The following is a 26,447-nucleotide window of genomic DNA, read 5'->3' as shown; positions in this document are numbered from 1 at the left end:
CTCTTGTCAACCACGGTTGCCTCCTTTTTCCATTCGAAAGATTATTCTATTTCGGAATATACCTGTCTTGCACCTTCTTCACTTCTCACATAAACTCCAGCCACTGCTGCTCTGCCGTCTTTTCCGCCTGTGTCCCTTTCCAGTCAACTGTGGCCAATTCCTCTCTCATGCCACTGTAATTTCCTTTACTCCACTGAAATACCGACACATCAGATTTCGACTTCTCTTTTTCAAATTTCACAGTGAATTCAATCATGTTATGATCACTGGCTCCTAAGGGTTCCTTCACATCAAATTCTCTATCACCTCCGGTTCATTACACAATGCCCAATCCAATACAGCCGATCTCTCAGTTGGCACAACAACAAGCTGTTCTAAAAAGCCATCTCGCAGACATTCTACAAATTCTTTCTCTTGAGATCCAGTGCCGACCCGATTTTCCCAATCCACTCGCTTGTTAAAATCCCCAGAATTATCATAACACTGCCCTTCTGACAAACCTTTTCTATTTCCTGTTGTAATTTGTAGTCCACATCACTGCAGCCTGGAGGGCTATATGTAAATGCCATCAGAGCCCTTTTACCCCTTCGGTTTCTTAGCTCAACCCATATAGATTCTGCATCTTCCGATCCTATATCATCTTTTCCTAATGATTTAATATCATTTCTTACCAATAAAGCCACGCCTCTCCCTCTGCCTACCTTCCTATCCTTCCGATTCACCGTGTATCCTTGGATGTTCAGACATAGGACGTCATGTGGTGAAGTCCACAGGGACGGTCCAATTTCGATCATGAGACCCACACCAGATTGATCTGGGATAGCGAACACTGGCGTGTTGCTAACAGCGGCCTATGCTCCAGAAGGATTGATGGAGCTTAAGAGGACGAATTAGTGCATATAGAAATCAGATGCTGACAGTCAGCTAGCAGGCTTCAACAACATACCGGGCTAGACGCTGAATTATGAACACATTGCTTATTATGGTTTCCGGTTAATGTTTCTCCATGTCCCACTCCCAATCTATTACAGAGCAAAAAATAAATCGCGCTTGTGGAAACGTGGGAAAACGGAAGTTCCACTTAGAATTCCATTTTCCTTGTTTTATTTTGTTCCTGCGAAGTATAATTGATTCCAAATTAAGATTCTTTTAACAGGATTTATATCTGCACAAGATATATACGAACACAACATCCTTCACTTGATTAAAAAAAAACCCTGTATTTGCCAGCAGGCAAAGTTGCTCATTCTTCCCTATCACCATTGTATGACTGCACAAAAAATCAATTGTAAAAATAATACTTATGCTGCATAAATTAAGACATTTGAACTCGTTCCACCATTATTAATTAACATACATTCTGATGAACAAATTTTATTTGAAATTATTTCATGTTCAAACATTAGTGCACACAACGACAAACCAGAAAAAAAGAAAACACACACTCCCAGAGCATTTCGCTAGTACATCCGATAGTAATTGTTGGATAAGCAGTGAAACCACTTTTTATCGTATTTCACCCATGTCTTGAGTAACCAGCCATAAATATTTTTGATAAACGTAACTCAACAACTCAATATCTCTGCTTCTATTTATTCTTTCATTTCTCATCACATGGACAATCCTGCATTTACCATACCAGACGTAAATATCTGAACGTATTCCTGACTGCTTCATGAGCTGCACTCATCACTAACTTTATCACGATCAAAATTTCGTATGGCAGTATCTGGAACAAGCACATCTCCCTTCTGGCAATATCTACACCATACCGTTCCTATTCTCTCTTTCTCCACTTCTCCTACAGGATCCCCTCTCTCATCCTCTGCCAATAATCATTGTTATCTGGGGAACTCCTGCTTCCACTTCTTCGATGGTGTATGGTCAGATTTCAGAGTCATATCAGTTTTATTCACCTTCAACCCATTACGTATTTCAGCTTGCATTTCAATGCCCTAGCGTCATTATCCAACACGTACACACTTACACACCAGTACTGTCCCCCGAAGCTGTGTGTCAAATAAACAGGGAAATATGAGGAAAAAAGTAACGTGATACTGTCAAAGAAGTAAAAATACGATACTGTATAAATGAGAGTTGGAGCGCGAATGTTGTAAGTTCCAACTGGTAACAAAACCAGGAGTGTTCCACCCTGCTAGAGAAGTACTCTGGCATTGAATGTGTTTCTTTAATGAATAGACAAATGGATGTCCTTTCTTCACATACTTTTCAGCTATAGTCAAGCAGACATCCATTTTCTGGGGTGATAAGCACTCATCTATTTACTGCGGTGATGTGCACAGAGTTGAAAACTTGCAGTTTCAAAGCCAAACTAATACAATGTCTTGACACCGCAGCATCATTACTGCACTGCCATACACAATAAATTTTCAAAGATTCTGGTTTAAATGCTGCAGCAAGAATCCGCTAAAACAGAGCTACAGTTCCACAATACGGGAATGTTTCGTTAGCACAGAAAGCATGGTACATCACTATCACTGAGGACCAGAAATTGCGAGATCAACGTGAAACATACAGGTATAAGGATTTTTTTTTTGTTTGTCAGTTTCTCATCCTGGGATGATGCACACTGTGATGATACAGCAGGCAAAATTGGAATTAAACATGACATATGTGTGCTCTCCGAAATGAACCCACCTGTTCTCGCTCTACTCTCACTCCATTTTCCATCTCCTGCTTCCATGAAATTGACTAGGGCTCTATTTGCCTCTTCCCCTTATGCACTAGTGGCATATATCGTGGATCAGGATGCCCTTGATATGTATCTCACAAAAAGCAAGAACTATGCCCTAGAAGGACCTCATGGATGCAGCAACTTCAACCAAACAAATACTCTGGCTTTTACTTTACTTGCTATCGTCCTTCAGATTTATTTAAAATAAACGTAGAATGCGGTGATTTAGGATGCCCACTTTTTCTCTTTTCTGACATTAAGACGGTTACGAACATAACGCACAATTAAAAAGGCGTGAAATTATGTCACCTTGCACCTCAAGACTGTTCTTCTACAAAACACGATGATGACTAATCTATACATGACTCAACATTTCATCTGTTGCAACACACATAAAAGCTGCTGGTGAAAGCAGCAGGCCAGGCAGCATCTCTGGGAAGAGGTACAGTCGACGTTTCGGGCCGAGGTCAGGACTAATTGAAAGAAGAACGAGTAAGAGATTTGAAAGTGGGAGGGGGAGGTGGAGATCCGAAATGATAGGAGAAGACAGGAGGGGGAGGGATGGAACCAAGAGCTCGACAGTTGATTGGCAAAAGGGATATGAGAGGATCATGGAACGGGAGGCCTAGGGAGAAAGAAAAGGGGAGGGTGGGTGAAGCCAGAGGATGGGCAAGGGTACAGTGAGAGGGACAGAGGGAGAAAAGGAGAGAAAGAAAAAGAATGTGTGTATATAAATAAATAACGTATGGCATTAGCGGACGTTTGAGAAGTCAATGTTGATGCCATCAAATTGGAGGCTACCCAGACGGAGTATGAGGTGTTCTTCCTCCAACCTGAGTGTGGCTTCATCTTTACAGTAGAGGAGACTGTGGATAGACATATCAGAATGGGAATGGGACGTAAAATTAAAATGCGTGGCCACTGGGAGATCCTCCTTTCTCTGGCGGTCAGAGCGTAGGTGTTCAGCGAAATGATCTCCCAGTCTGCGTCAGGTCTCGTCAACTTATAGAAGGCCACCTCTGGAGCACCGGACGGAGTATATCACCCCAGCCGACTCACAGGTGAAGTGTCACCTCAGCTGGAAGGATTGTCTGGGGCCCTGAATGGTGGTGAGGGAGGAAATGTAAGGGCATGTGTAGCACCTGTTCCGCTTACAAGGATAAGTGCCAGGAGGGAGATCGGTGGGGAGAGATTGTTGGGGGGGGGGGAGAATGAATGGACAAGGGAGTCCCGTAGGAAGCGATCCATGCGGAAAGCAGAGAGAGCGGTGGAGTGAAAGATGTGCTTAGTGGTGGGATCCCGTTGGAGGTGGCGGATGTTACGGAGAATTATATGATGGACTTTATTTCACCTGTTCCTGTTCCCTTTAACCCTCAAATCAAATATATAATTACCTCCAGATAAAACACTTATGTACTTCCACATTAAATATATTTAATCACATAAACTCCTTCACCCTATGTATCAGTGAGATCGATGCCTTAATTTCGAAGAACTTATTTGATCCCAGCAATAGTTCACTGTTCCATGTCTTTCAGCCATGTCCATTGATGCTTGATTCTTATTAGTGAAAAGGAAACTGCAGTGACTGTGGTTGGTTCTCACAGGATGTTGTATGTTTGAATAATCACGGCATTTTACATCTCCAAGAAAATCTCAATCTGTGCAGCCAGTTAGTACAGAATGTTACTGGACTTCTCCTGAGAAGAGATGTTGTAGAGATTTATTCAATTGTTGTGAAGAAGGTGTTGAAGTATAAATTTTATACCGTCGCCTTTATAGTCATCAGTTCAGATAAGAGAATATTACAGAGTGAACATCACACAAATGGGAAACATTTTTTGTAGGGCTTCTCGTTGTTCCCCAGTGAACAATCATGTCTACGTCCTCAGTTCAAACGTGGTTTGCCTACTCTGCCCGATCTATTACAGAGTCAAATATTCCTGGAGATCTATAGCATAGAAAGAGGCTCTTCAGCCCATCAACTAGTAGCCTAACTATTATTATGCTAATTCATATGGAATTGCATTCGGGATTTGCCCTCCATACCCGCTTTTTCCGGATATGTATTCAAATTTCTTTTAAATGCTAAAATCGAACCCGTGTCTACCATAGACAGTTTTCCCACAGTGTCAGCACCTTCTGAGTGTAGAAGCCACACCTCCGAGTCCGCTTAACTATTTCATCATTTGCCGTTAATCTCTGGCGTATTGTTTTAGTCTCACCAAATGTCAGTGACAACCTACTGCTTGCATTTAGGCTATCTATAATCCTCATAATTTCGTTTGGCTTTATACAGTCTCTTGCCATTCCCCAGCGGTCCAGGTCCTGAAGTTCTGACATACTTAACGTTTCCCTAAAACGCCTCAATCTTGACAACATTATTGTAGATTTTCGCTGCACTTTTCCAGTCTTGTTAACATATTTCCTGTCAGCGGGTGGCCAGAAATGGACTTCATACAGGAAATCAATTCTCATCAATGTCTTATCTCATCAACGTTCTGACCACCTGTCTGCCAGAACACGCCGATTAATCAGTCGCTGGTAATGAGCTAGGTTGAATTATGAGATCCTACCCGTCCTCATCGACCTCTTACAGCCTTCGGCGAGGAGGTGCTCGGGCACTGACCTGCTGATCTGACCCAGTTCGCCATCTGACTGTCGGAAAAGGAGGAGATGGCAGAGGAACGGCGGCCGGGGATTCAGACCGAGTCCAACGGCAATAATGGCGACAGAAACCTGGTCAAGGCCGGACTTTGAACAGCTAGTTGTTAAGACTTCAAAGAAGGAGTTTAATAGAAACATGGAAGCAAAGAAATGTACAGCACATCACAAGCTCTTCGGACCACAATGTTGTGCCGACTGTGTGATCCACTCTAGAAACTGGCTGGATTTCCCTACCGCATCCCCTTTTCTAAGATTCACGTACCTATCGAAGAGTTTCTTTAAAAAAAACGCTATTGTTTCCGTTTCTGCCACCATCGCTGGCAGTGTATTCCACGTACCCATCACTCTCTGTTTGAAAAACTTACTTGTGCCATCCCCCTTGTACTTACTTTCAAGCTCCATAAAACTATGGTCCCTAATGTTAGCCATTCTAGCGCTGGGATAAAGCCTCTGGCTATCAGCACGATGAATTGTCCCATCATCATCTTATACACCTCTATCAGTTCACCTCCCATTTTCCGTCCCTACAAGGGGAAACGTCTCCTTCACTCAACTTATTCTCCAAGGGAAATCTCTGCATTCCAGATAACATTCTTGTAAATCTCCGTTGCACTGTCTCTATAGTATTCACATCTTTCCTGTAGTGAGATGCCGAGAACAAAACACAGTACTCGGAGTGGGATCTAACAACGCTTTTATATGTCTGCAACGTTACCTCACGGCTTTTGAATTCAATCCCACCGTTGATGAAGGCAGCACATCATACTCTCTGAATAGTACTGCCCATCTGCGCAGCAATCTTGAGTGTCCTATGGACATGGAGCAAAGATTTCGCTCACCCTCCACACTGCCAAGAGAATTACCTTTAACATTATACTCTGTCTTCAAATTTGACCTCCTAAAACGAACCACTTCACATTTACCTGGGTTTAACCCCATCTGCCATTTTTCAGCTCAGTTCTGCATCCTATCGGTGTCGCCCTGTAACCTCTGACAACCCTTCAGAATACCCACAACTCCCCCATTATTTTTGTGTCATCAGCAAACTTACTAACGTACCATTCTAGCTCCTCATCCAGATCAATTATAAAACTCAGAAAGTGGTGGGATCTTAGAACAGATCCAATGTGAAACAGCAATGGCACCGTCCTCCATGCAGAAAGCGAACCGTCTACAACCTCACTTTCCCTTCTGTGGGCAAGCCATTTCTGGATCCAGAAAGCAATGTCTCCTTAGATCCCATGCCTCAGTACTTTCTGCATGAGTCTCAAAAATTCATCAGGCTCGTAAGGCATAACATGCACTTGACAAAGCCCTGCTGAGAAGTATTTCTACAATTAAAAGTTTAACTCTGCTGTGAGTCATTTCCACAATTGCCAACTTCCTTTTCACTTGTGAAAACTGAAGCAAAGTATTCATTAAGTTCCGCGGTTACCTCCTCAGCACTGTGCACACGTTTCCCTCTCATTTCTGATTGGCCTTATTTTCTCACGGCTCATTCTCTTTTTCTTCACATACTTGTAGAATTCCTTGGGTTTTTCCTTAATCCTGCTCGCCAAGGCCTTCTCATGGCCCCTTCTAGCTCCTAATTTCATTCTTGAGCCCCTTACTGACACCTCCGTAAGCTTCTACAGCTCAAATAGTACCCAGTTTCTTGAAACTCTCGTAAGCTTTTCTTTTCTTCTTAACTAGATTTTCTACTTCATTTGTACTCCATGGTTGTTTTACCCTATCATCCTTTCTGTGCCTTATTTGAACATGCCAATGCAGAACGCATGCAAATGTTCCCTGAAAATTTGCTACATTTCTGCAGTGGATTTCCCTGAGAACATCTGCTCCCAATTTATGGTACCAAGTTTCTGCCTAATAGAATCGTACTTCCCCCTGCACCAATTAAGTGTTTTTTTTTTCAAATTCTCGATTCCTATCCTTCTTCAGTGCCATTGTAAAAGATATAGAGTTGTGATCACTGCCTCCAGAAAGCTCTCCGACCAGTAGATCTGACACCGGGTCAGGTTCATTTCCCAAAACTAGATCAGATACAGCATCTCCTCTAGTTGGAGTATCTACATATTTTGTCGGGAACACTTCCTGAATACACTTAACAAACTTCACCCGATCTAAACCCCCTGCTTTAAAGAGATGCCAGTCAATATTAGCAAAGTTCAAGTCATCTATCACAACAACCCTATTATTATTACACCATTCCAGAAATGACCATCATATCTGCTCTTCGATGTCTTTGTTACTATTGGGGTGGTCTATAAAGAAACACCCAGTGGTGTCTTTACCCCTACCTGTTACTGTCTTCCACCAATAATGACTCAGTAGGCAATTCCTCCATGACTTCCTCCTTTTCTGTAGCCATGATACAATCCTTGATTAGTCGTGACACACCACTGCCTCTTTTGCCTCCCTCCCTGTCATTTTTCCAAACATCTGAAGCTCAGCACACTCGGTAGCCATTCCTGCCACTGAGACACCCATATTGCTGTAATAGTTCCACGTATTCACGTATTGATCCATTTTCTAAATTGGTCCGCCTTGCGTATTATACACCTTGCATTAAGATCGACTCAACTCAAACTACCTGGATGAGTGCTTCTTTGTCCATCAACTACCTGTCCTTCCTCATTACTTGTGCACCATCCACCTCAACCTCTGCCTCTGCACTGCGGTTCCCGCCCCCCCCCCACCCTGCAAACCTAGTTCAAACCCTCTCCAGTAGTATTAGCAAATCTGCCTCCCAGAGTTTTGGTTCCCCTCAAGTTCAGGTGCAATCCTGTCCACTTGTACACATCTTCCCTCGCCCGGAATAGATTCTCATAATCCAAGAAATGGAAACCCTGACCCCTGCACCATCTCCTCAGCCACTCATTCATCTGCGCTATCTTCCTGTGCTGGATGACCTTCAATAGCTCGTGGAACTGGGATTAATCCGGAGATTACCACTTTCGAGGTCCTGCTCATCATCCTCCTTCCTCACTCCCTAAACGTACTGAACAGGACCTCTACCCCTCCCCTGCCTGAGTTTCAGATTGTGCGGAGGCATGTAATTCAGATGAAGACGATGAGGATGTATGAAACTCAGGCTGGTTTATCCAAAAATAATCTGTAATCCATATTGCAGGAAGCCTCCAAGGATATTATTCTGTATTAAAATTTCGTAACTGCCTGTGATTGGACGAATCGGGGAACGGTATTCTCGATACAGGTTTTGATAATAAATCTATTTTCAAACTTTATAAGACCATAAGACCATAAGATATAGGAGTAGAAGTAGGTCATTCGGCCCATCGACTCTGCTACCCCATTCCATCATGTGCTGATCCAATTCTTCCAGACATCCTCACTAATGTACCTTCACCCCTTACTCTTTGATGCCCTGGCTAATCCGTAACCAATCTAGCTCTTCCTTATATACACCCAATGATCTCCACGGCTGCTCGTGGGAATATATTCCACAGATGTACCACCCTCTGAAGTAATTTTCCGCATCAAAAAGGCCGTCCTTTAATCCTGAATTTGTGCCCTCATGTCCTAGAATCCCCTACCGTGGGAAATAACTTTGCCATATAAAATAACTTTTATCCGACTTCAATGTAACATCACAACTGCTGTGCTTAATTCTTTGATTTATGAACCCAAAGTGCCCAAATCTCACTTTATGACCCTAAATAACTGTGACACCACTTTCAAGGAATTACAGATCTGTATTCCCAGATCACTCGTTCTACAGCACACCCCATTACCTGTTGCTCACTATGTTAGTCCTTCCTTGATTTTCTTCCAAAAGTGCAACACTTCAAACAATCCTGCAACAAATTTCATGACATTGTCAGCCCATTTTTTTTCCCAGCTGCTCTATATTTCTCTGCAAGATTTGATAGCCTCCCACGCTGTCCACTGATCCTCAATCTGGAAACTTGTAGATCCAGTTACTACATTATCCTGCAGGCCATTGATTTATATACATAGAACATACATATACAACAAATAACAATGCATTAAGTAATGATTTCTGCGGCTCAACACTAACTACGGGCCTTCAGTCGGAGTGGCAACTGTTACTTTCTGGCTTTTCTCGCGAATCCAATGTCACATCCAAATTACTTCCTCACCCCAAATGTCAAGAGATTCAACTATCTTGATGAGCTCCCATGCGAACTTTATCAATCGCCTTGCTAAAGTCCATCTAGCATACATTCACTATCTACCATTCATCAACGTTCTGGTCACCTCTAGGGAAAAAAAAAAACTCTGTAAGTTTGTGTAGACAAAACCTGCCCCATAGAAAGAGCTGTCCACTACTCAACCAGGCCCGTCCTTCATGGTTAAATTTGGAGGAGAACTCCGGAAAGGGGATTTCTTTAGCTTCTTTACTGGGAGCTCCTCTTCCCTGTTTATTTTCTAAGATTGGTAGACAAGATCTTAGTCCCATTGTTAGACATACATTAAAAATTTTGTTTCAGTTTCGCAGATTTTTTGTCTTAAGAAACTTTGTTCTTTCTAGTAATATCCATTTTAACTATTTTTTTAAACCATCAATTTTAGATAAGGCCTTTTTACCATGGGAAACTAAGAGGAAAGAAAACTTTTCTCGATTTGTTTTTAGAAGATTGTTTAATGTCTTTTTTTCCCAGCAAGTGGACAAATATGGTTTAGCTAAAGCACAATTTCTTAGACATTTACAAGTCAGGAGTTTTTTTTTTCTTTTAAGCGATTTGTTACTGAATTACCCAGTTGCTCATTTACCAACTATGATAGATGTTATCTTTCAGTTTAAACCATTTCAAAAAGGACTGATAGCCACTTTATATAAACGACTATTGAATTTACGAATGATGTCTAATGGTAAAGTTAAACGTGCTTGGGAATTGGAACTTCAAGAGTCACTTTCAAATAATCAGTGGAATAAAATTTGTCATTTAGTTAATAATTCATCTATCTGTGCTCGTCCCTCCTTGATTGAGTATACGTCCAAAGATAAACTAGCGCATATTGTTTCTAATGTAAATCCTGCATGTGACAGATGCAACAATGAGGTGGCTACCTTAACTCATATGCTTTGGTCCTGCATAAAGTTAAATAATTTTTGGAGAGATGTTTTTAGAACGTTATCAAAAGTCATAGGTTTGGACGTACAACCTAATTAATTTACGGCAATCTTTGGGATTATTCCAACATAATCTGGAAAACTTCCTGCTTCCGCTCAATGCATGATAGCTTTCTCAACTTTATTGCCTAGGAAAGGTATTCTATTGTACTGGAAGGATCCCAATCCACCGACTAATTTTTCGCTTTTTGGCTCTCCTCCATAATGCCTTGTTTAAGTTTGGAGAAAACATGGAGTCGGACGCTTGATACAACTTTTAAATTTGAACAAAAGTGGCGACCTTTTATTCAATATTTTCATACGATCTAATTCTTCTTACTTTTTCAGTTATTTTCTTTTTCTTCTCCGCGAAGTTTTAGATTTGACCAGAAGAATTTATTCCCTTTTTTTTAATTGTATCCTCAATACGGACTGACCAGTCCCACAACCACTACCCCGCCACCCCCCCCCCCCCCACACACACACACTTCTTTTGTTTCAGGTTTAGTTTAGTGTTTTTTTTAATCAATAACTAGAAACCTTGAGTATGTTTTTTTGCTATGAGCTGTTAAGAGGAGAAGTGGTTCTTTTCATTCTTTATATTAGCTTAATAATATATATGATTTTGACAGTGTATATCCCTTTCTTTGTTTCTACTATTATTGAAATATGTATTTGAGACCACCTCTCCTCTGGTTTGTATTTATCCTTATTCTTATAAATCAATAAAATAATTGAAAAATAAATTCCCCTTGCATCAGTCTGAAATCTGTCTGACTCCCTAGTTTTGGCAACTCAGCAGAGATTTACCGTGCTTCAGTACTTTTAAAAAATGTCACATTTTGACATATTCCAGCAAACTCCAGCATGTATTCTCCTGACTCTGATATTTCAGCTGTCATAACAGTGAATAATCAACAGTTCTCTGAGACTCACAATCTCTTCCCGTTCCAATCACCACTTTGCAAACTCGCATATCTGAAGTCCTCCTTTTCGCTAAAATGCTTGATTTCCGCTTTCAATTTCAACGTGCATATCCTGTCATTTCGACATTGCGTAATAAGACTTTGCTTGAAAGCTCTGCAAGAGTTAATATAAATCTCGTAGCGATGATTGATTACACCTAAGGTAGGAGGTAAATCAAATCGCTCATTCTGTCGCACTGCTGCCGCACAACCCAATGGTGAATGAAAGAGCGCTATCGTGTACGCAGCATCTGAAGCGGTTGCATCACAGATCCAGTGAAGCAGATTCAATGCCAGATTGTGCGAATTTTACATATTTTGGCCCTAAAGATGTGACTTTCATCTGTACTTAGGTTTTGATTCACCTCCCAAAGTTGTACATTGTAAATTCCCTCTGATATCCAAATAAATTTTAGAGTCTGCGAAGCAGTGGGGTGACGAATTTTTGTAGCAGGTTGAAGTGTGTGGTATAAGATCGAAATCCTACAAAAGGTGAGTTGATTGTCAGTGCCCTCATGACCAGCTAGCCCAATACATATCTATATGACTCAATGGCTCTGCATATCTCAACTTATTATTAATGGCGACACCAGTTTAGAAATTTCCATTGCACACCTTTTAACGATATTCACCTGAACACAGGACACCAACACCCGTGATGTCAGAGGAAGACCGCTTCCACATGGAGCTCTTGCAGTTTCGGAGGTGCGACTCGTCTCCTTCACATTGAAGTTCGGTCAACAACACGGGCCGTTTATTCTCTCTGTACTTTGAGCAGTTGTAGGCAGCTATCGCCGAGCCGCAACGCAGTTGTCTGCAGACAACTCTTGCTTCATTGATGGTCCAAAATTTGTCTTGCACTCTACGCCAAGTACCTTTATCATACATCTCCACTCGGCCATCGCAGCGGCTGCCCCCATCGTTCAGTCTCAAGGACCAAGTTTCATCTACGATATCGAAAAAATGGGGTAAAAAGATATTATTTCAAGCCATTCTGCACATTACCAACTATTACCTGTAAAGTATGTTTTACACATGAATATTCCACATGTTACTTCGAATGCGAGCAGCATCAATAAAGTTCATCAGTCTATAATAAATCTATAAGAATAACTTCTGTAGTTTATCGCAGGAAATTGGACTGAAAACGTGTGAAAGACTGGTTAAACTTTGAATGTACTGATAAATGCTGAATGCACTTCGTATTCTAATACCTACCGACAATTCTCCGTTGACGCAAGCGGGGTCTTTCGCAAGTTTCTTTACTTTGTTACCTGACAGCAAAGCCAAGTACCGCAGACGGGATTTGAGGGATTTGCTGCTTCTCCCTGCTTTCGGTTTGGGGTGTTACGGAAAAAAAAAATCACACCGAGAAATAAATATGCCACGGAGTTTCTCTTTGAAGCGAAGTAGAATAAGGTGTTAATCGATAGAGGTGTACAGGATAGTAATGGCATTTTATAAAGTCGATACATAGGGACTTCCCACAAGGGAAAAATGGCAAGTACAAGCAAGTTTAATTTTAAAGTGGTTTGAATAACGCATCGCTGGGATTTCAGAGTTAAATCCTTCACGCAGAGGTTGGCGTGTGCTTGGATCGTCCTGTTAGTGGTGTTGATAGAGGCCGATATATTAGGGACGTTTAAGAAACCCTTAAATAGGCACATGGACGACAGAAACAAAACGGACGTTTGTGCAGCAAGGAAAGATTAGACTTATTTTAGAGTAGGTTAAAAAGGTCGGGGAAATATTGTGGGAAGGGAGAGTGCCGGGCCGCAGTTTTCTATGTTTTAGGTAACAATATCAGATTTTCTTCTTACTCAGCCAGCTTAAATGCGGCCCTTCCTTTCATATTGCCTCCTATCAGATCTTCAATAAAATCTATGACTTCAGTAGTATCTACGCAAATATTACATTTCTGTATGTGGGGATATCTACATCGTGCCAAAGCTACTATCCTGCTATATCAATTGTCATCACCCTTCTTCCTTTTGTGCAATTATTCTCTAAACATCAGAACACGTTTACTCTGTACTCAAGTATGGTATATTTGTGAGATAACGGAAATGGCCTGCTGGACTATCGATGGAAAACAAAGGCACGCCAACTATCTGCTTCAAATCACAATTCAACATAATCGCCACTAAAAGGCAGAGACATTCAATTGATTAAAAGGTTACTGTTTTGAATATATCTTCGACCAAAAGGCATTTTATTTCAGTCATATATTTTCTGTGACTCACTGGTGCAGATGAGACTGGCATCATTCGCATGTGAACAGCTAATCTGACCCCAAGTTGAGACTGGACAATCAGCTAATCGTGACTCGTTTCCCAGACAGCGGTAGTTATCCTTCCACAACGGACCTTTGCCTTCGCCAAAATAAGCATCTTTGCGATTTGGTTTTACTGCACCGCACTGTAACTGTTCGCAGACCACGCTTGCATCTTCCAGGCTGAAGTATTCATCACAAAGTGTTCCCCACTGGCCTCCATGCTGGACTTCCACACGGCCAGCGCATCTGTTCTCCCCGCCAACCAGTCGTAGTTCACCCATCCCTGTGGGGAAATATTTGAAGACAGTTAATTTCACCCAATAGCACAGCAGAGTACACTAATACAACGGAGAAGGTGCTTCCTGTTTCACCTTATTCATGAATGAACACCCTTCTAAACGTGGCTGTGCAGTATAAGTGAACGGACGTTCATGCAACCTTGTTTTTCACCTCGTTAGCTCTGGATCATTTATTTCCAATAATTGAACATTGATTGTTCTGAAAATCTGCTGGTGTTCTGGCTGGAATGTGTTCCTTTTGAACGCCTTAACACATAACGACCATTGCTGCGAACATTAGGTTATATCCGTGACAAGAACGGGTCCTTACATGTATTTTATGTCGCACACTTCCTTTAATTGATGGTCCCTAATTTTACGATCCTCGATATGTATGTACGAAGGGTGATTGATAAGTCTGTAGTCTTAGGTAGAAGGAGTCAATTTTGGAAAACCTAGCACGTTTACTGTTCAACATATTCCCCTCCTACATTTCCACACCTAGTCCAGCTGTCGTGGACATACGGATCCCTTCTTTGTTGAAGTCGGCGTCTTTGACCATCAGGAGTGATCGACATCAGGAGATGAGTTCTCGTTACATGTTCGTGCAAGTCAACTCTTTGAGTGATTAGGCAGAAAGTTTGAAGTTAAGAACTCATCTCCTTCTACCTTAGGGCAAGACCTTATCAATCACCCCTGCTGTAGACCACCTCTGGAGTTCCTAGACGCCAACTTCTACAAAGAGGGGATCAGTATGCTCCACGACCGGTGAACTAAGCATGTAAATGTATGAGGGGACTATGTTGAAAAATAAAGGTGCCATGTTTACTAAAATTGACTCCTTCTACCTTAGGCTACGAACTTATCAATCAACCCTCGTATATACTTTTCTATTGAACGTAGTTTGTGGATTCTGACTTAAAACTGGACCAGGCTGGGATATGTACTAAGGTGTGATTTTATTTTTAAATTTGCATATTAAATCAAGATTTTGATGTTTGACATTTGCCACTTGATTGTGCCAGTATAAGTAAACAGTTTGTGTTATACAGCTACATGATCCTGTTATATGTTGCATTATGTCTGTGTTTTCTACATTTGCCATCTTGTAACTGTTGATCTATTATTATATATCTTTGATTTTTTTTTTGTTAAGCTCCGGATCCTGTCTTGCCACAAGAAACGCTTCTGTTTCTGGGAAGAGGTCTCAAACTCTGAGCCAGTTGTTCGACGTCCAATTTGGTCAGTTCGTGCGGATGTCTTCTATCGATTTCTTCCTAATGCTGTCCCATTGGCTATCGTTTTCTTAAATAGTTGAAATGTCTCTATTTTTCTGGCTATGGTCTTATTTATCAGCGCTGGACTGTGGGGCTGGAGGTCACGAGTTCGAATCCAGCCAGCTCCCCTGCACGCTTTTCTTCAGTGCTGCGTTAAGATCTCTTTGAAGAAAAAAAACAACTCACCTAGCAGAAGGCAATGGCAAACGACTGCTGTAAAATGTCTCGTACGCGATTTCCCACTACGTCAGAGCAGCGTGGGAGGAAGTCGTCCGCTAACGGGAGATATGCTGGATGCCAGGTACCTTTCCTTACCTATGGTCTTAATAACGTGTAGTAGTGTATACTTCTTATCAGAATGGAATATGCTTGCGTGGAGTACTGATTACCGTTTTCGTTGATGAAATTATATCCCCGAAGTTTCATCTGACTATTTTGTAGCTTTGAAATGCCTGTTTTTCTGCTTTCCCCTTCTGCCACAGGTAGATATAATCTAAGATCATTCGGATGAACATGAATTTGTCATCTCAGTTATTAATTTCTTTGTAAATATTCCAGATCGGTGTTGGAAAAAAAAATCACGCAAAAATAAATACATTAATATTGGTATTGCGAATGTGTTTATTGTCTTTGTTATAATTTTTCTCTTAATCTCAATTTGGCAGATTTTCTGAAGCCTTGAAGTAAATTCTGTATTATTATTTTGCCTTTACCATATTATGATCTATTTTCTTTCCTTGTTGATATCCCAGATACTTACATGTTTCATAATCACCCATCAGTTGTATCGTGTTGTGTTGTTCTGCTTTGTATTCCATAAACTCCAGTGCACATTTCTTTATGTTAAATATTTATCCAGTCCAAAGTTCATCGTTTATATCTTTACAAAATACATCTACGATTTCAGTTAGTTGTTTTAGCTTAACTGATGAAAGAATTTCTAATTTCATCCATGTATAAAAAGTGTGTTAAGGTAAAGCTTGTTTCATTTTTTCTGTTTTGATAACAAATTTTCGGCCGATTCAATAAATTAGAAACAGTTTGCAGCGAGACAGAACCTTTGTGGACTTCAAGAGTTGCCTTGGAAAATGCCACGGTTTATTTTGTTAACGTAGTAGTAGCAGGGGTAGATTTTTTTTTATCATTAACGGCAGCATAAGTAGAAAATTCATATATATTAATTGTGATATATATGTAGTTCGGTAACAAATCCACTTTAAATTTGAAATTTAATGTTCATGTATATTCTATCAATCCCGTGCTTTAGTTCCCTCTTTGAAGCAAAGATTGTTGACAGTGTCTGTGAAGTTCCTTCTCAGGAATGACTGTGCCAATCTCAGAGTGAATCGGATATTCCACGTTCTGTTTCTTTGTGGGAAATCTGCATGATGCACATTGCTTTAATATGATCGTGAGTTTCGTTGGTTCTGAAATGTTAGCAAGCCCTTCTGTGGGCGTTACGAATATCCCTAGTATTTTGTTCACGGTATTCTCCACAACCCTCTTCCCCAGTCGTAGATATACGCACAAAGATTTTAATCTCTTTATCTGTCAAAGAGATAAATTGTACCAGAAAGGCCAAAATCAAAAAGAGCGAAGAGGGCAGGACTGAATGCACTGTATTTAAATACATGAAGTATTCGAAATTGGGTGGGTGAATTTGTGGCACAATTAGTGATTTATTAGTGTTGCGTTGCTGGCATTACTGAGCCGTAGCTGAAAGAAGGTGATAGTTGGAAGCATAATATCAACGATATACTTTATATCGAAAATACAGGCAGGAATACATAAGCAGTGTCGGAAAGAGATGCAATTACAACATCAAAATGATGTGCCATATAGTCAGAGAATGTTAAATCTTTGTGAGCGTCGTTCGGAAACGGAAAAGGTAAAAGAAAAACATTATGGGAATCATATATTAGTTGCCAAGATGCAGGGTTGAAATTGCAAAGGGAGCAGGAAAGGGCATGCAGTATGTGCAATGTTGCAATTGTAATGGTGAAATCCAATATGAAATGGTACTGGGAAAATTATCTTGGTGTCAGATCACAAGAAAGGGAATTTGTTAAATGCCTAAGAGGTGGCTTTTTTAGAGCAGACTGTGTTTGAGCCTCCTCATTGAAAAACGATTTTAGAAAGGGTGTCATGCAATAATCTAGATTTTGTTGCGGAACTTCAGGTAAAGAAATCATTAGAACGCAATGGTCATAATATGATTGAATTCATACAGCAAGTTGAGTACGAGAAGCAAAACTCACACGTTTTAGTATCGCAATGAAATAAAGGAAATTAGAGAAACATGAGAAAGGAGCTTACCCAGATGGATTGGAGAAAATTACTGTCGGGAATGATGGCAGCGTCGAAGTGTCTGAAATTTCTGAGAATAGTCCACAAGGTGCAGAGTGGATATGGCCTGCAGAGGAAGAAGTTCTCAAATGGTAGTGGCATGAAACCGTGGCTGACTAGAGGAGTTAAGGACTGCACCAAAAAAAAAAAAAAAAAAAAAAAACAAGGGAAGGGTAATTTAATGTAGCGAAAGTGAGTGGGAAGTTGGATGCTTGGGAAGTTTTTAAAATCCAACAAAGGCAACGAAAAAGCCATAAGAAGGGAAAATCTGAAATAGGAGGGCAAACTGGACAATAGTATAAAATAGGAAGCTTTTTTTCAGTTATATGCACAGCAAAAGGGAGATAAGAGTTGATAGTGGAACACTGAACACTGGAAAGTTATGCTGATGAGGTAGTAATGGGGGCAAAGAAACTAAGTATGTTGTTAATAATTTCTTTGCATCAGGTTTCACTGTGGAAGATCTTAACAGCGCGACAGTGGTCCGTGAATGACAGGGAGCAAGAATGAGTACATTTTTCTTAAAAGGAAAAATAAGCTAGGCAAACTGAATCGTCTTAAGGTAGATACCTCAGTTGCACCAGATGCACTACATCCCAAAGTTTTGAAAGAGCTTTTTCCGGAGACACTGAACTCATAAGTGCGTATCGCGGCTCTGTTTTATATCCACAATTCATTCCCTTTCTACCAACATCTATGACACTTCAAACGTTCCGGATCCTTTCAAGTTCCCTGTTCCACACTGGGGATGTCCAGTAGCTCCATCCTCTTCCAGAAAGGCATAAAAGTTATTCATTTCTTTCTGGACACCAAACCCAAACAGTTACACTCCCCCACCACTCTCCTCCATCTAGTGGAACATGTGTTCACAGTTAATAATTGCTTATTTTCCTCCTCATACTTCCTTCAAAGCAAGAGTGTAGCTATGGGCCATCGCATGGGTTCCAGCTGTGTCTGCATTATTGTCGGATACATGGAAAAATCTAAGCCTCCAAGTGGGTCCTTCCCCCACTTTCTCTACGCAACATCGATGACTGCATTGGTGTTGCTCCCTTCACAAATGCGGAGCTCGTCAACTTCATAAACTATGCCTCGCACTTCCACCCTGCCCCCAAAATTACCTGGACCATTTCCAAAAAAATCCTGCCCTGTTTCGATCTCAGTGTATCTCCGGAAACAGCGAATATATCGATGTCTATTATAAACACACGGTCATTCATAACTACCTGGGCAATACCTCTTCCAAACCTGTTACTTCTCAAACAAAACATCCCCTTCTCTCAATTCCTCCAACTCCGCCGCATCTACTCTCAGGGTTAGGCTTTCCATTCTGGGATAAAGGAGATGTCTTCCTTTTCCAAAGAAAGGTGCTACCCTTTCTCTGCCATCAGATCTGCCCTCAACTGCGTCTCTTCCATTTCACTCAACTATGCTCATAGTCCATCCTTCGGCCACCTGTCCAGGGATAGTGCTCCTCTTGTCCTCATCTACGAGCCCAACAACCTCGGAATCGGCACTTAGTTCTCTGGAACTTCCGCCAGCTTTGACACAGAGTGGATGTGTCAAAGTTGTTCCCCATGATGTGTGAGTCTAGTACGAGAGGGCATGACTTAAGGATTGAAGGGCGCCCATTCAGAACAGAGATGCGAAGATTTTGGTTTTTAGCCAAAGGGTGGTGAATCTATGGAATTTGTTGCCAGGGGCGGCAGTGGAGGCCAAGTCATTGGGTGTATTTAAGGCAGCGACTGATAGGTATCGGAGTAGCCAGGGCATGAAAGGTTATGGTAAGAAGGCGGGGGAGTGGGACTAAGTGGGATAATGGATCAACTCATGATAAAATGAGTTGCCCCACATCCAGGTCGTTAATAAAAATCACGAAAAGTAGAGGTCCCAGAACAGATCCTTGTGGGATACGACTAGTCACAATCCTCCAATCTGAATGTACTCCCACCACCACGACCCTCTGCGTTCTGCAAGCAAGCCAATTCTGAATCCACCTGGCCAAACTTCCCTGGATCCCATGCCTTCTGACTTTCAGAATAAGCCTACCCTGTAGAACCTTGTCAAATGCCTTAATAAATCCATAAAATCACATCCACTCTTCTACCCTCATCTATATGCCTGGTCGCCACCTTAAGGAACTCTAACAGGCTTGTTAGACACGATCTGCCTTTCACAAGGTCATGCTGTCTGTCCCTGATCAGACCATGATTCTCCAAATGCCCATAGATCCTATCTCTAAGAAACTTTTCCAACAGCTTTCGCACCACAGATGTAAGGCTCACTGTTCTATAATTACCCGGACTATCCCTAGTACCTTTTTTGAACAAGGGGGACTGTCATGGCCCGGATCGGACCCCAGAACCAGCCAAAGACATGACATGGGCTAGGGAGAGGAGGAACATGGGAACACAGAGCCTCGGTCTCGGGAGAGCAGGTACATGGGACCATGGACACATACACAGAACACAAAGCCGGGACCCCTCTTGCGTTCAGGACATAGGACCGGGACTCACACAGAGAACAGAGCCGGGACCCCTCCTTGGGAGCAGAACATAGGGCCGGGGCTCACACACAGAACAGAGAGCCGGAACCCCTCCTTGGGTACAGGACATAGGGCCGGGACTCATGACCCCGCGGGGCAACGGCAAAACGGCCTGACCTATCCCACGGAGGCGAGGACAAGACGCGAAAAGACAAGACAAGACAAGACTCTCTGCGTAGCAACGGCAAGACGGCCTGACTTACCCCACGGAGGCGAGGACAAGACAAGACAAGACCAACACGAATGGACACTAGGCAGTACCTATCTATCGGGGTCCCTTTAAATTTAGTTTGTTTACGTTACGATCCGGACCGTTGACTCCTGGTTTTCCTTTGGTTCCCTGTTTTCCCGTGTCCCTCGGCTTTGATGATTGGAGGCAATTTACTCTCCACTGAACCGGGAGTTTATACCCTCCGCTTCAGCCGTTCAGCGCGAGAGCGTTTGAAAGTCACCAAAGGTACGGCGTGCCAGTGTCATCTGGCCGGAAGAAGCCTAGTGTCCGGCCGAAGCGAGAGCCGGTAATTCGCCTTTCCTCAACGCAGCAGCCCTGTCAATTTACTTAGCCAAAGCGAGCCTGCAAAGTTTCCTCACCGAGGTGGGTCCGTCAGTTAAACCGCTGGAGGGAATCAAGAACCGCTGTCTACTGTTCCCGGGCCGAGTCGAGATCTCGCCACTACCCTGAGGCTCCAAGTCAAGTCCTGGCCCTGGCGGCAGTCAAGTACCGAGTCGAGTCCTGGCCCTAGCGGCTTCCAAGTTCCGAGTCGAGTCCTGGCCCTGGCGGTCTGTGATTCCTATCCTATCCCCCCTGTCTGAATCCCTTCTCTGCCCCTCTCGCCTCTAGCCCTCGTCTGCAGCCCTCGCCTGCACTTCGGTCTAGTTCTATCGCCGGAGTTAGATAGGTACTGTCTGGTGTTCTTTCGTGTTGGTCCTGTCTTGTCCTTGCCTCCGTGGGGTCAGTCAGGCCGTTTTGCCGTTGCTCCACGGGGAGTCATGTCTTGCCTTGTTCTCGGCTCCGTGGGGTAAGTCAGGCTGTCTTGCCGTTGCTCCGCGGGGGTTCATGTCTTGTCTTGTCTTGTCTTCGCCTCCGTGGGGTAGGTCAGGCCGTCTTGCCGTTGCCCCGCGGGAGTCATGAGTCCCGGCCCTATGTCCTGTACCCACGGAGGGGTTCCGGCTCTCTGTTCTGTGTGTGAGTCCCGGCCCTATGTCCTGTACCCAAGGAGGAGACCCGGCTCTCCGTTGTGTGTGTGAGCCCCGGCCCTATGTCCTGTACCCAAGGATGGGTCCCGGCTCTCTATTCTATGTGTGAGTCCCGGCCCTATGTCCTGCTCCCAAGGAGGGGTCCCGGCTCTGTTCTCTGTGTGAGTCCCGGCCCTATGCCCTGAACCCAGGAAGGGGTCCCGGCTTTGTGTTCTGTGTATGTGTCCATGGTTCCATGTACCTGCTCTCCCGAGACCGAGGCTCTGTGTTCTCATGTTCCTCCTCTCCCTAGCCCATGTCATATCCTTGCCTGGTTCTGGGGTCCGAGACAGACGCAAGACCCAGGTACTGGGTCCTTGCCCAGTCTCTTGCTCGGAGTCCATACCCTAGCCTCTTTACGTCTCCTCTAGTTCTGGCATCCAATTCTGAGTCCTAGCCCAGACCCCTAGTCCCAGCCTTGTAGTAGTCCTAAGTCCTCGTTCAGTTCGCTACTCCTGCTCCTGCCTAGCTCTCCTGGTATCGAACAATAAACTAAATCTAAGTAACCTCACAAGATGTGTCTTGCATTTGCGCCCATTCTTGCTCCCAATGTTCCCATTGTGACAGGGACAACATTCGCCTCCCTCCAATCCTCCGGTACCATTCCCGAGGACAACGAGGACATAGGGACCCTAGCCAGAGGCTCAGCGATGTCTTCCCTCGCCTCGTGGAGCGGCCTCAGGAAAACTCCGTCAGGCCCCGGGGTCTTATCCGTCATAATGTATTTCAACATCTGCAACACCTCCCCTCCCTTAATATCAAGATGCTCCAGAAGATCAAAGTTCACTCATATTGTCCGCACCAACAGCAAGTGCCCTCTCATTGGTGAATACCGAAGAGAAGGTTTCATTGAGGACCTCATTCACTTCCACAGCCCCCAGGCACATCTTCTCACTTTTATCTCTAATCGGTCCTACCTTCACTCCTGTCATCCTTTTGTTCTTCACATAATTGAAGAATGCCTTGTGGTTTTCCTTTACCCTACTCGCCAAGGCCTTCTCATGCCCCTTTCTTGCTTTTCTAAGCCCCTTCTTAAGCTCTTCCCTTGCCTCCCTATATTCCTCAATAGACCCATCTGATCCTTGTTTCCTAAAGCTCATGTATGTTGCCTTCTTCCACCTGACTAGATTTTCTACCTCGCTTGTCACAGATGTTTCCTTTACCCTACCGTTTTTTTTATCTTCCTCAGCGGGACAAATTTATCCCTAACATCCTGGAAGAGATCTCTGAACAACGACCAGATGTCCATAGTGCATTTCCTTGCAAAAACATCATTCCAATTCATACCCGCAAGTTCTAGCCTTATAGCCTCATAATTTGCCCTTCTCCAATTAAAAATGTTCCTGTCCTCTCTGATTCTATCCTTTTCCATGATAATGCTAAAGGCCAGGGAGCAGTTGTCACTGTCCCCCAGATGCTCCCCCACTGAGAGATCTGTGACCTGACCCGGTTCATTACCTTGTGCTAGATCTAGTATGGCTTCCCCCTAGTCGGTCTGTCCACATATTATGACAGGAATCCGTCCTGGACACATTTAACAAACTCTGCCCCATCTGAACCCTTGGAACTAATCAGGTGCCAAACAATATTAGGAAAGTTAAAGTCACCCATGATAACAACCCTGTTATTTTTGCACCTTTCCAAAATCTGCCTCCCAATCTGCTCCTCTGCTACCAGGGGTCTATAGAATACTACCAATAGAGCAAATGCTCCATTCCTGTTCCTGACTTCCACCCATATTGACTCAAAGGAGGATCCTGCAACATTACCCACCCTTTCTGTAATGTAGTAGTATCGCTGACCAGTAATGCCACCGCTCCTCCACTCCACCCCCCGCCCCACCGTATCCCTTTTATAGCACTGAAATCCAGGAATGTTGAGAATCTATTCCCGCCCTGGTGCCAGCCAAGTCTCTGTAATGGCCAGTACATCATAATTCCATGTGTGTATCCAAGCTCTCAGTTCATCACCTTTGTTCCTGATGCTTCTTGCATTGAGGTACACACACTTCAGCTCTTCTCCCTTACTACCTTTACACCGTTTATTCTGCTTCTCTTTCCTCAAAGCCTCTCTATATGTTAGATCAGGCTTTACTCCATGCACTTCTTTCACTGCTCTTTCGCTCCGGGTCCCATCCCCCTTGCAAATTAGTTTAAACACTCCCGAAACATGCTAGCAGACCTACCTGCAAAGATATTGCTCCCCCTCGAGTTCAGGTGCAACCCATCCAATCTGTACAGGTCCTACCTTCCCCAGAAGAGATCCCACTGATCCAAAAATCTGAAACCCTGCTCCGTGCATCAACTCCTCAGCCACAAGATATATTCCATGCCCAAGATGAGAAACAGGCGCCTATGATTAACTCAACCAAAATAAGGGACAGCTGGAAGACCCGGAGTCCTGAGTCCACGGAACTGTCTGTGAACTGGAATGCGGACTTCACGGCCCGGACCATGACAGTAACGGTGCTCTCGCTGATATTAGTATCATTAGTACTTATTTCCTTGACTTATACTCGAGTCCTTTATAATAAGGAGATATTATTGGACACCCGGCGATCTTCTGCTTCCTCAGAAGAGACAAACGAAGGTACACACATATACCAACCATGTAACCATATAACAATTATAGCACGGAAACAAGCTATCTCGGAACTTCTAGTCGGTGCCGAACGCTTACTCTTCCGTAGTCCCACCGACCCGCACTCAGCCCATAACCCTTTATTCTTTTCCTGTTCATATACCTATCCAATTTTACTTTAAATGACAATATCGAACCTGCCTCTACCATTTCTGCTGGCAGCTCGTTCCACGCAACTACCACTCTCTGAGTAAAGAAGTTCCTCCTCATGTTACCCCTAAATTTTTGCCCCCTAACTCTCAACTCATGTCCTCTTGTTTGAATCTCCCCTACTCTCAATGGAAAAAGCCTTTCCACGTCAAATCTATCTATAGCCCTCATAATTCTAAATACCTCTCTTGGGTACCCCCTCAAACTTCTACGCTCCAAAGAAAAGAGTCCTAACCTGTTCAAAAGTTCTCTGTAACTTACGTAGCATTCTTGTAAATGTTCTCTGTACTCTCTCTATTTTATTGACATCTTTCCTATATTTCGGTGAACAGAATTATACACAACACTCCACATTTGGCTTTACGAATGCCTTGTACAATTGCAACATTACATCCCAACCCCTGTGCACAATCCTCTGATGTATAAAGGCCAACATACCAAAAGCTTTCTGCATCACCATGTTCTTCAACTATGCACCGTTATTCCTACATCCCTCTGTTCTACTACATACTTCAATGCGCTATCATTTATCATGCATATCCTATTTTAGTTAGTCCTTCCAAAATGTAGCACCTCACATGTATCACCATTAAACTCCATCTGCCATATTTCAGCCCACTCTTCTAACTGGTTCTAATCTCTCTGCAAGCTTTGATAACCTAATTCATTATCCACAACGCCACCTATATCAGTATCATCTGCATACTTACTAATCTAATTTACCACCCCATCATCCACATCATTAATGCATATGACAAACAACATTGGAACCAGTGCAGATCCATGAGGCACACCACTAGTCACCTGCCTCCAATGTGACAAGCAGTTATCCACCACTACTGTCTGGCATCTCCCATACAGCCACTGCTGAATCCATTTTACTACTTCAAAATTAATACCTAACGATTGAACCTTCCTAACTAACCTTCCGTGTGGAAATTTGTCAAAGTCCTTACTGAAGTCCATATAGACAACATCCACCGCTGTACCCTCGTCAACTCTCCAAGTAACCTCTTCAAAAACATTCAATGAAAATTGTCAAACATGATCTTCCCCGCACAAATCCATGTTGACTGTTCCTAATTAGACCCTCTCTATCCAGATAATTACACATACCATTTCGAAGAATACTTTCCATCAATTTACCCACAAATGATGTCAAACTTACATGCCAATAATTGCTATGTTTACTCTTAGAACCTTTTTTTAAACAATGGAACAACATGAACAATACGCCAATCCTCCGGCACCATCCCCGTTTCTAATGACATTTGAAATATTTCTGTCAGACCCCCGACTATTTCTACACTAACTCCCTCAAGGTCCTAGGGAATATCCTGTCATGACCCGGACACTTATCCACTTTATATTCCTTAAAAGCGCCAGTACTTCCTCTTCTTTAACCTTCCTAGTTTCCATAACCTCCCTACCTGCTTCCCTTACCTTACACAATCCAATATCCTTCTCCTTACTGAGTACCGAAGAAAAGAATTTTTTCAAAATCTCCCCCATCTCTTCTGGTTCCACACATAGCTGTCCACTTTGATTTTCTAAGGGACCAATTTTATCCCTCACTATCTTTTTGCTATTTGTTGTAACGGTGGAAACCTTTGGATTTATTTTCACATCACTTGCGAAAGCAACCTCGTATCTTCTTTTAGCTTTTCTAATTTCTTTCTTAAGATTAATTTTACATTCTTCATATTCCTCGAGTACCTCATTTACTCCATGCAGCCTATGTTTATTGTAGATATCTCCCTTTATCCGAACCAAGTGTCCAATAACCCTTGAAAACCATGGCTCTCTCAAACTTTTAAGCTTTCCTTTCAACTTAAATCGAACATAAAGATTCTGTACCCTCAAAATTTCACCTTTAAATGACCTCCATTTCTCTATTACATCTTTCCCATAAAACAAATTGTCCCAATCAACTCATTGTAAATCATTTCGCATCTCCACAGTGTTAGCCTTTCTCCAATCAAAAATCTCAACCATACGTCCAGACCAATCCTTCTCCATAATTATATTGAAACTGATGTCATTGTGATCACTAGACCCGAAGTGCTCTCCAACACATACCTCCGTCACCTGACCTATCTCATTCCCTAACAGGAGATCCAATACTGCCCCTTCTCTAGTTGGTACCTCTATGAAATGCTGCAAAAAAACTATCCTGCACACATTTTACAAACTCCAAACCATCCATCTCTTTTACAGTATGGGCTTCCCAGTTTATATGTGGAAAATTAAAATCTCCCACAATTACAACCTTGTGCTT

The 26,447-nt window shown here is 42.8% G+C and overlaps 1 protein-coding gene across 1 annotated transcript in view; it reads right to left on the bottom strand.

Moving 5' to 3' along the window:
• Positions 1–26,447, bottom strand: part of LOC140202072 (scavenger receptor cysteine-rich type 1 protein M130-like) — an 88,449-nt gene that overhangs the window by 18,503 nt on the left and 43,499 nt on the right. The window contains exons 4-5 of the mRNA XM_072266932.1: positions 13,666–13,980; positions 12,055–12,369 (exon numbers count right to left, since the gene is read on the bottom strand). Of these exons, the coding sequence (XP_072123033.1) occupies positions 12,055–12,369; positions 13,666–13,980 (630 nt within the window). The remainder of the gene's footprint in view (positions 1–12,054; positions 12,370–13,665; positions 13,981–26,447) is intronic.

The sequence above is a fragment of the Mobula birostris genome, chromosome 8 (assembly GCF_030028105.1).
Source record: "Mobula birostris isolate sMobBir1 chromosome 8, sMobBir1.hap1, whole genome shotgun sequence".
Lineage (NCBI taxonomy): Eukaryota > Metazoa > Chordata > Chondrichthyes > Myliobatiformes > Myliobatidae > Mobula > Mobula birostris.
Note: the sequence above shows the minus strand (reverse complement) of the source record. Positions and strands in the feature narration are given on the sequence as shown.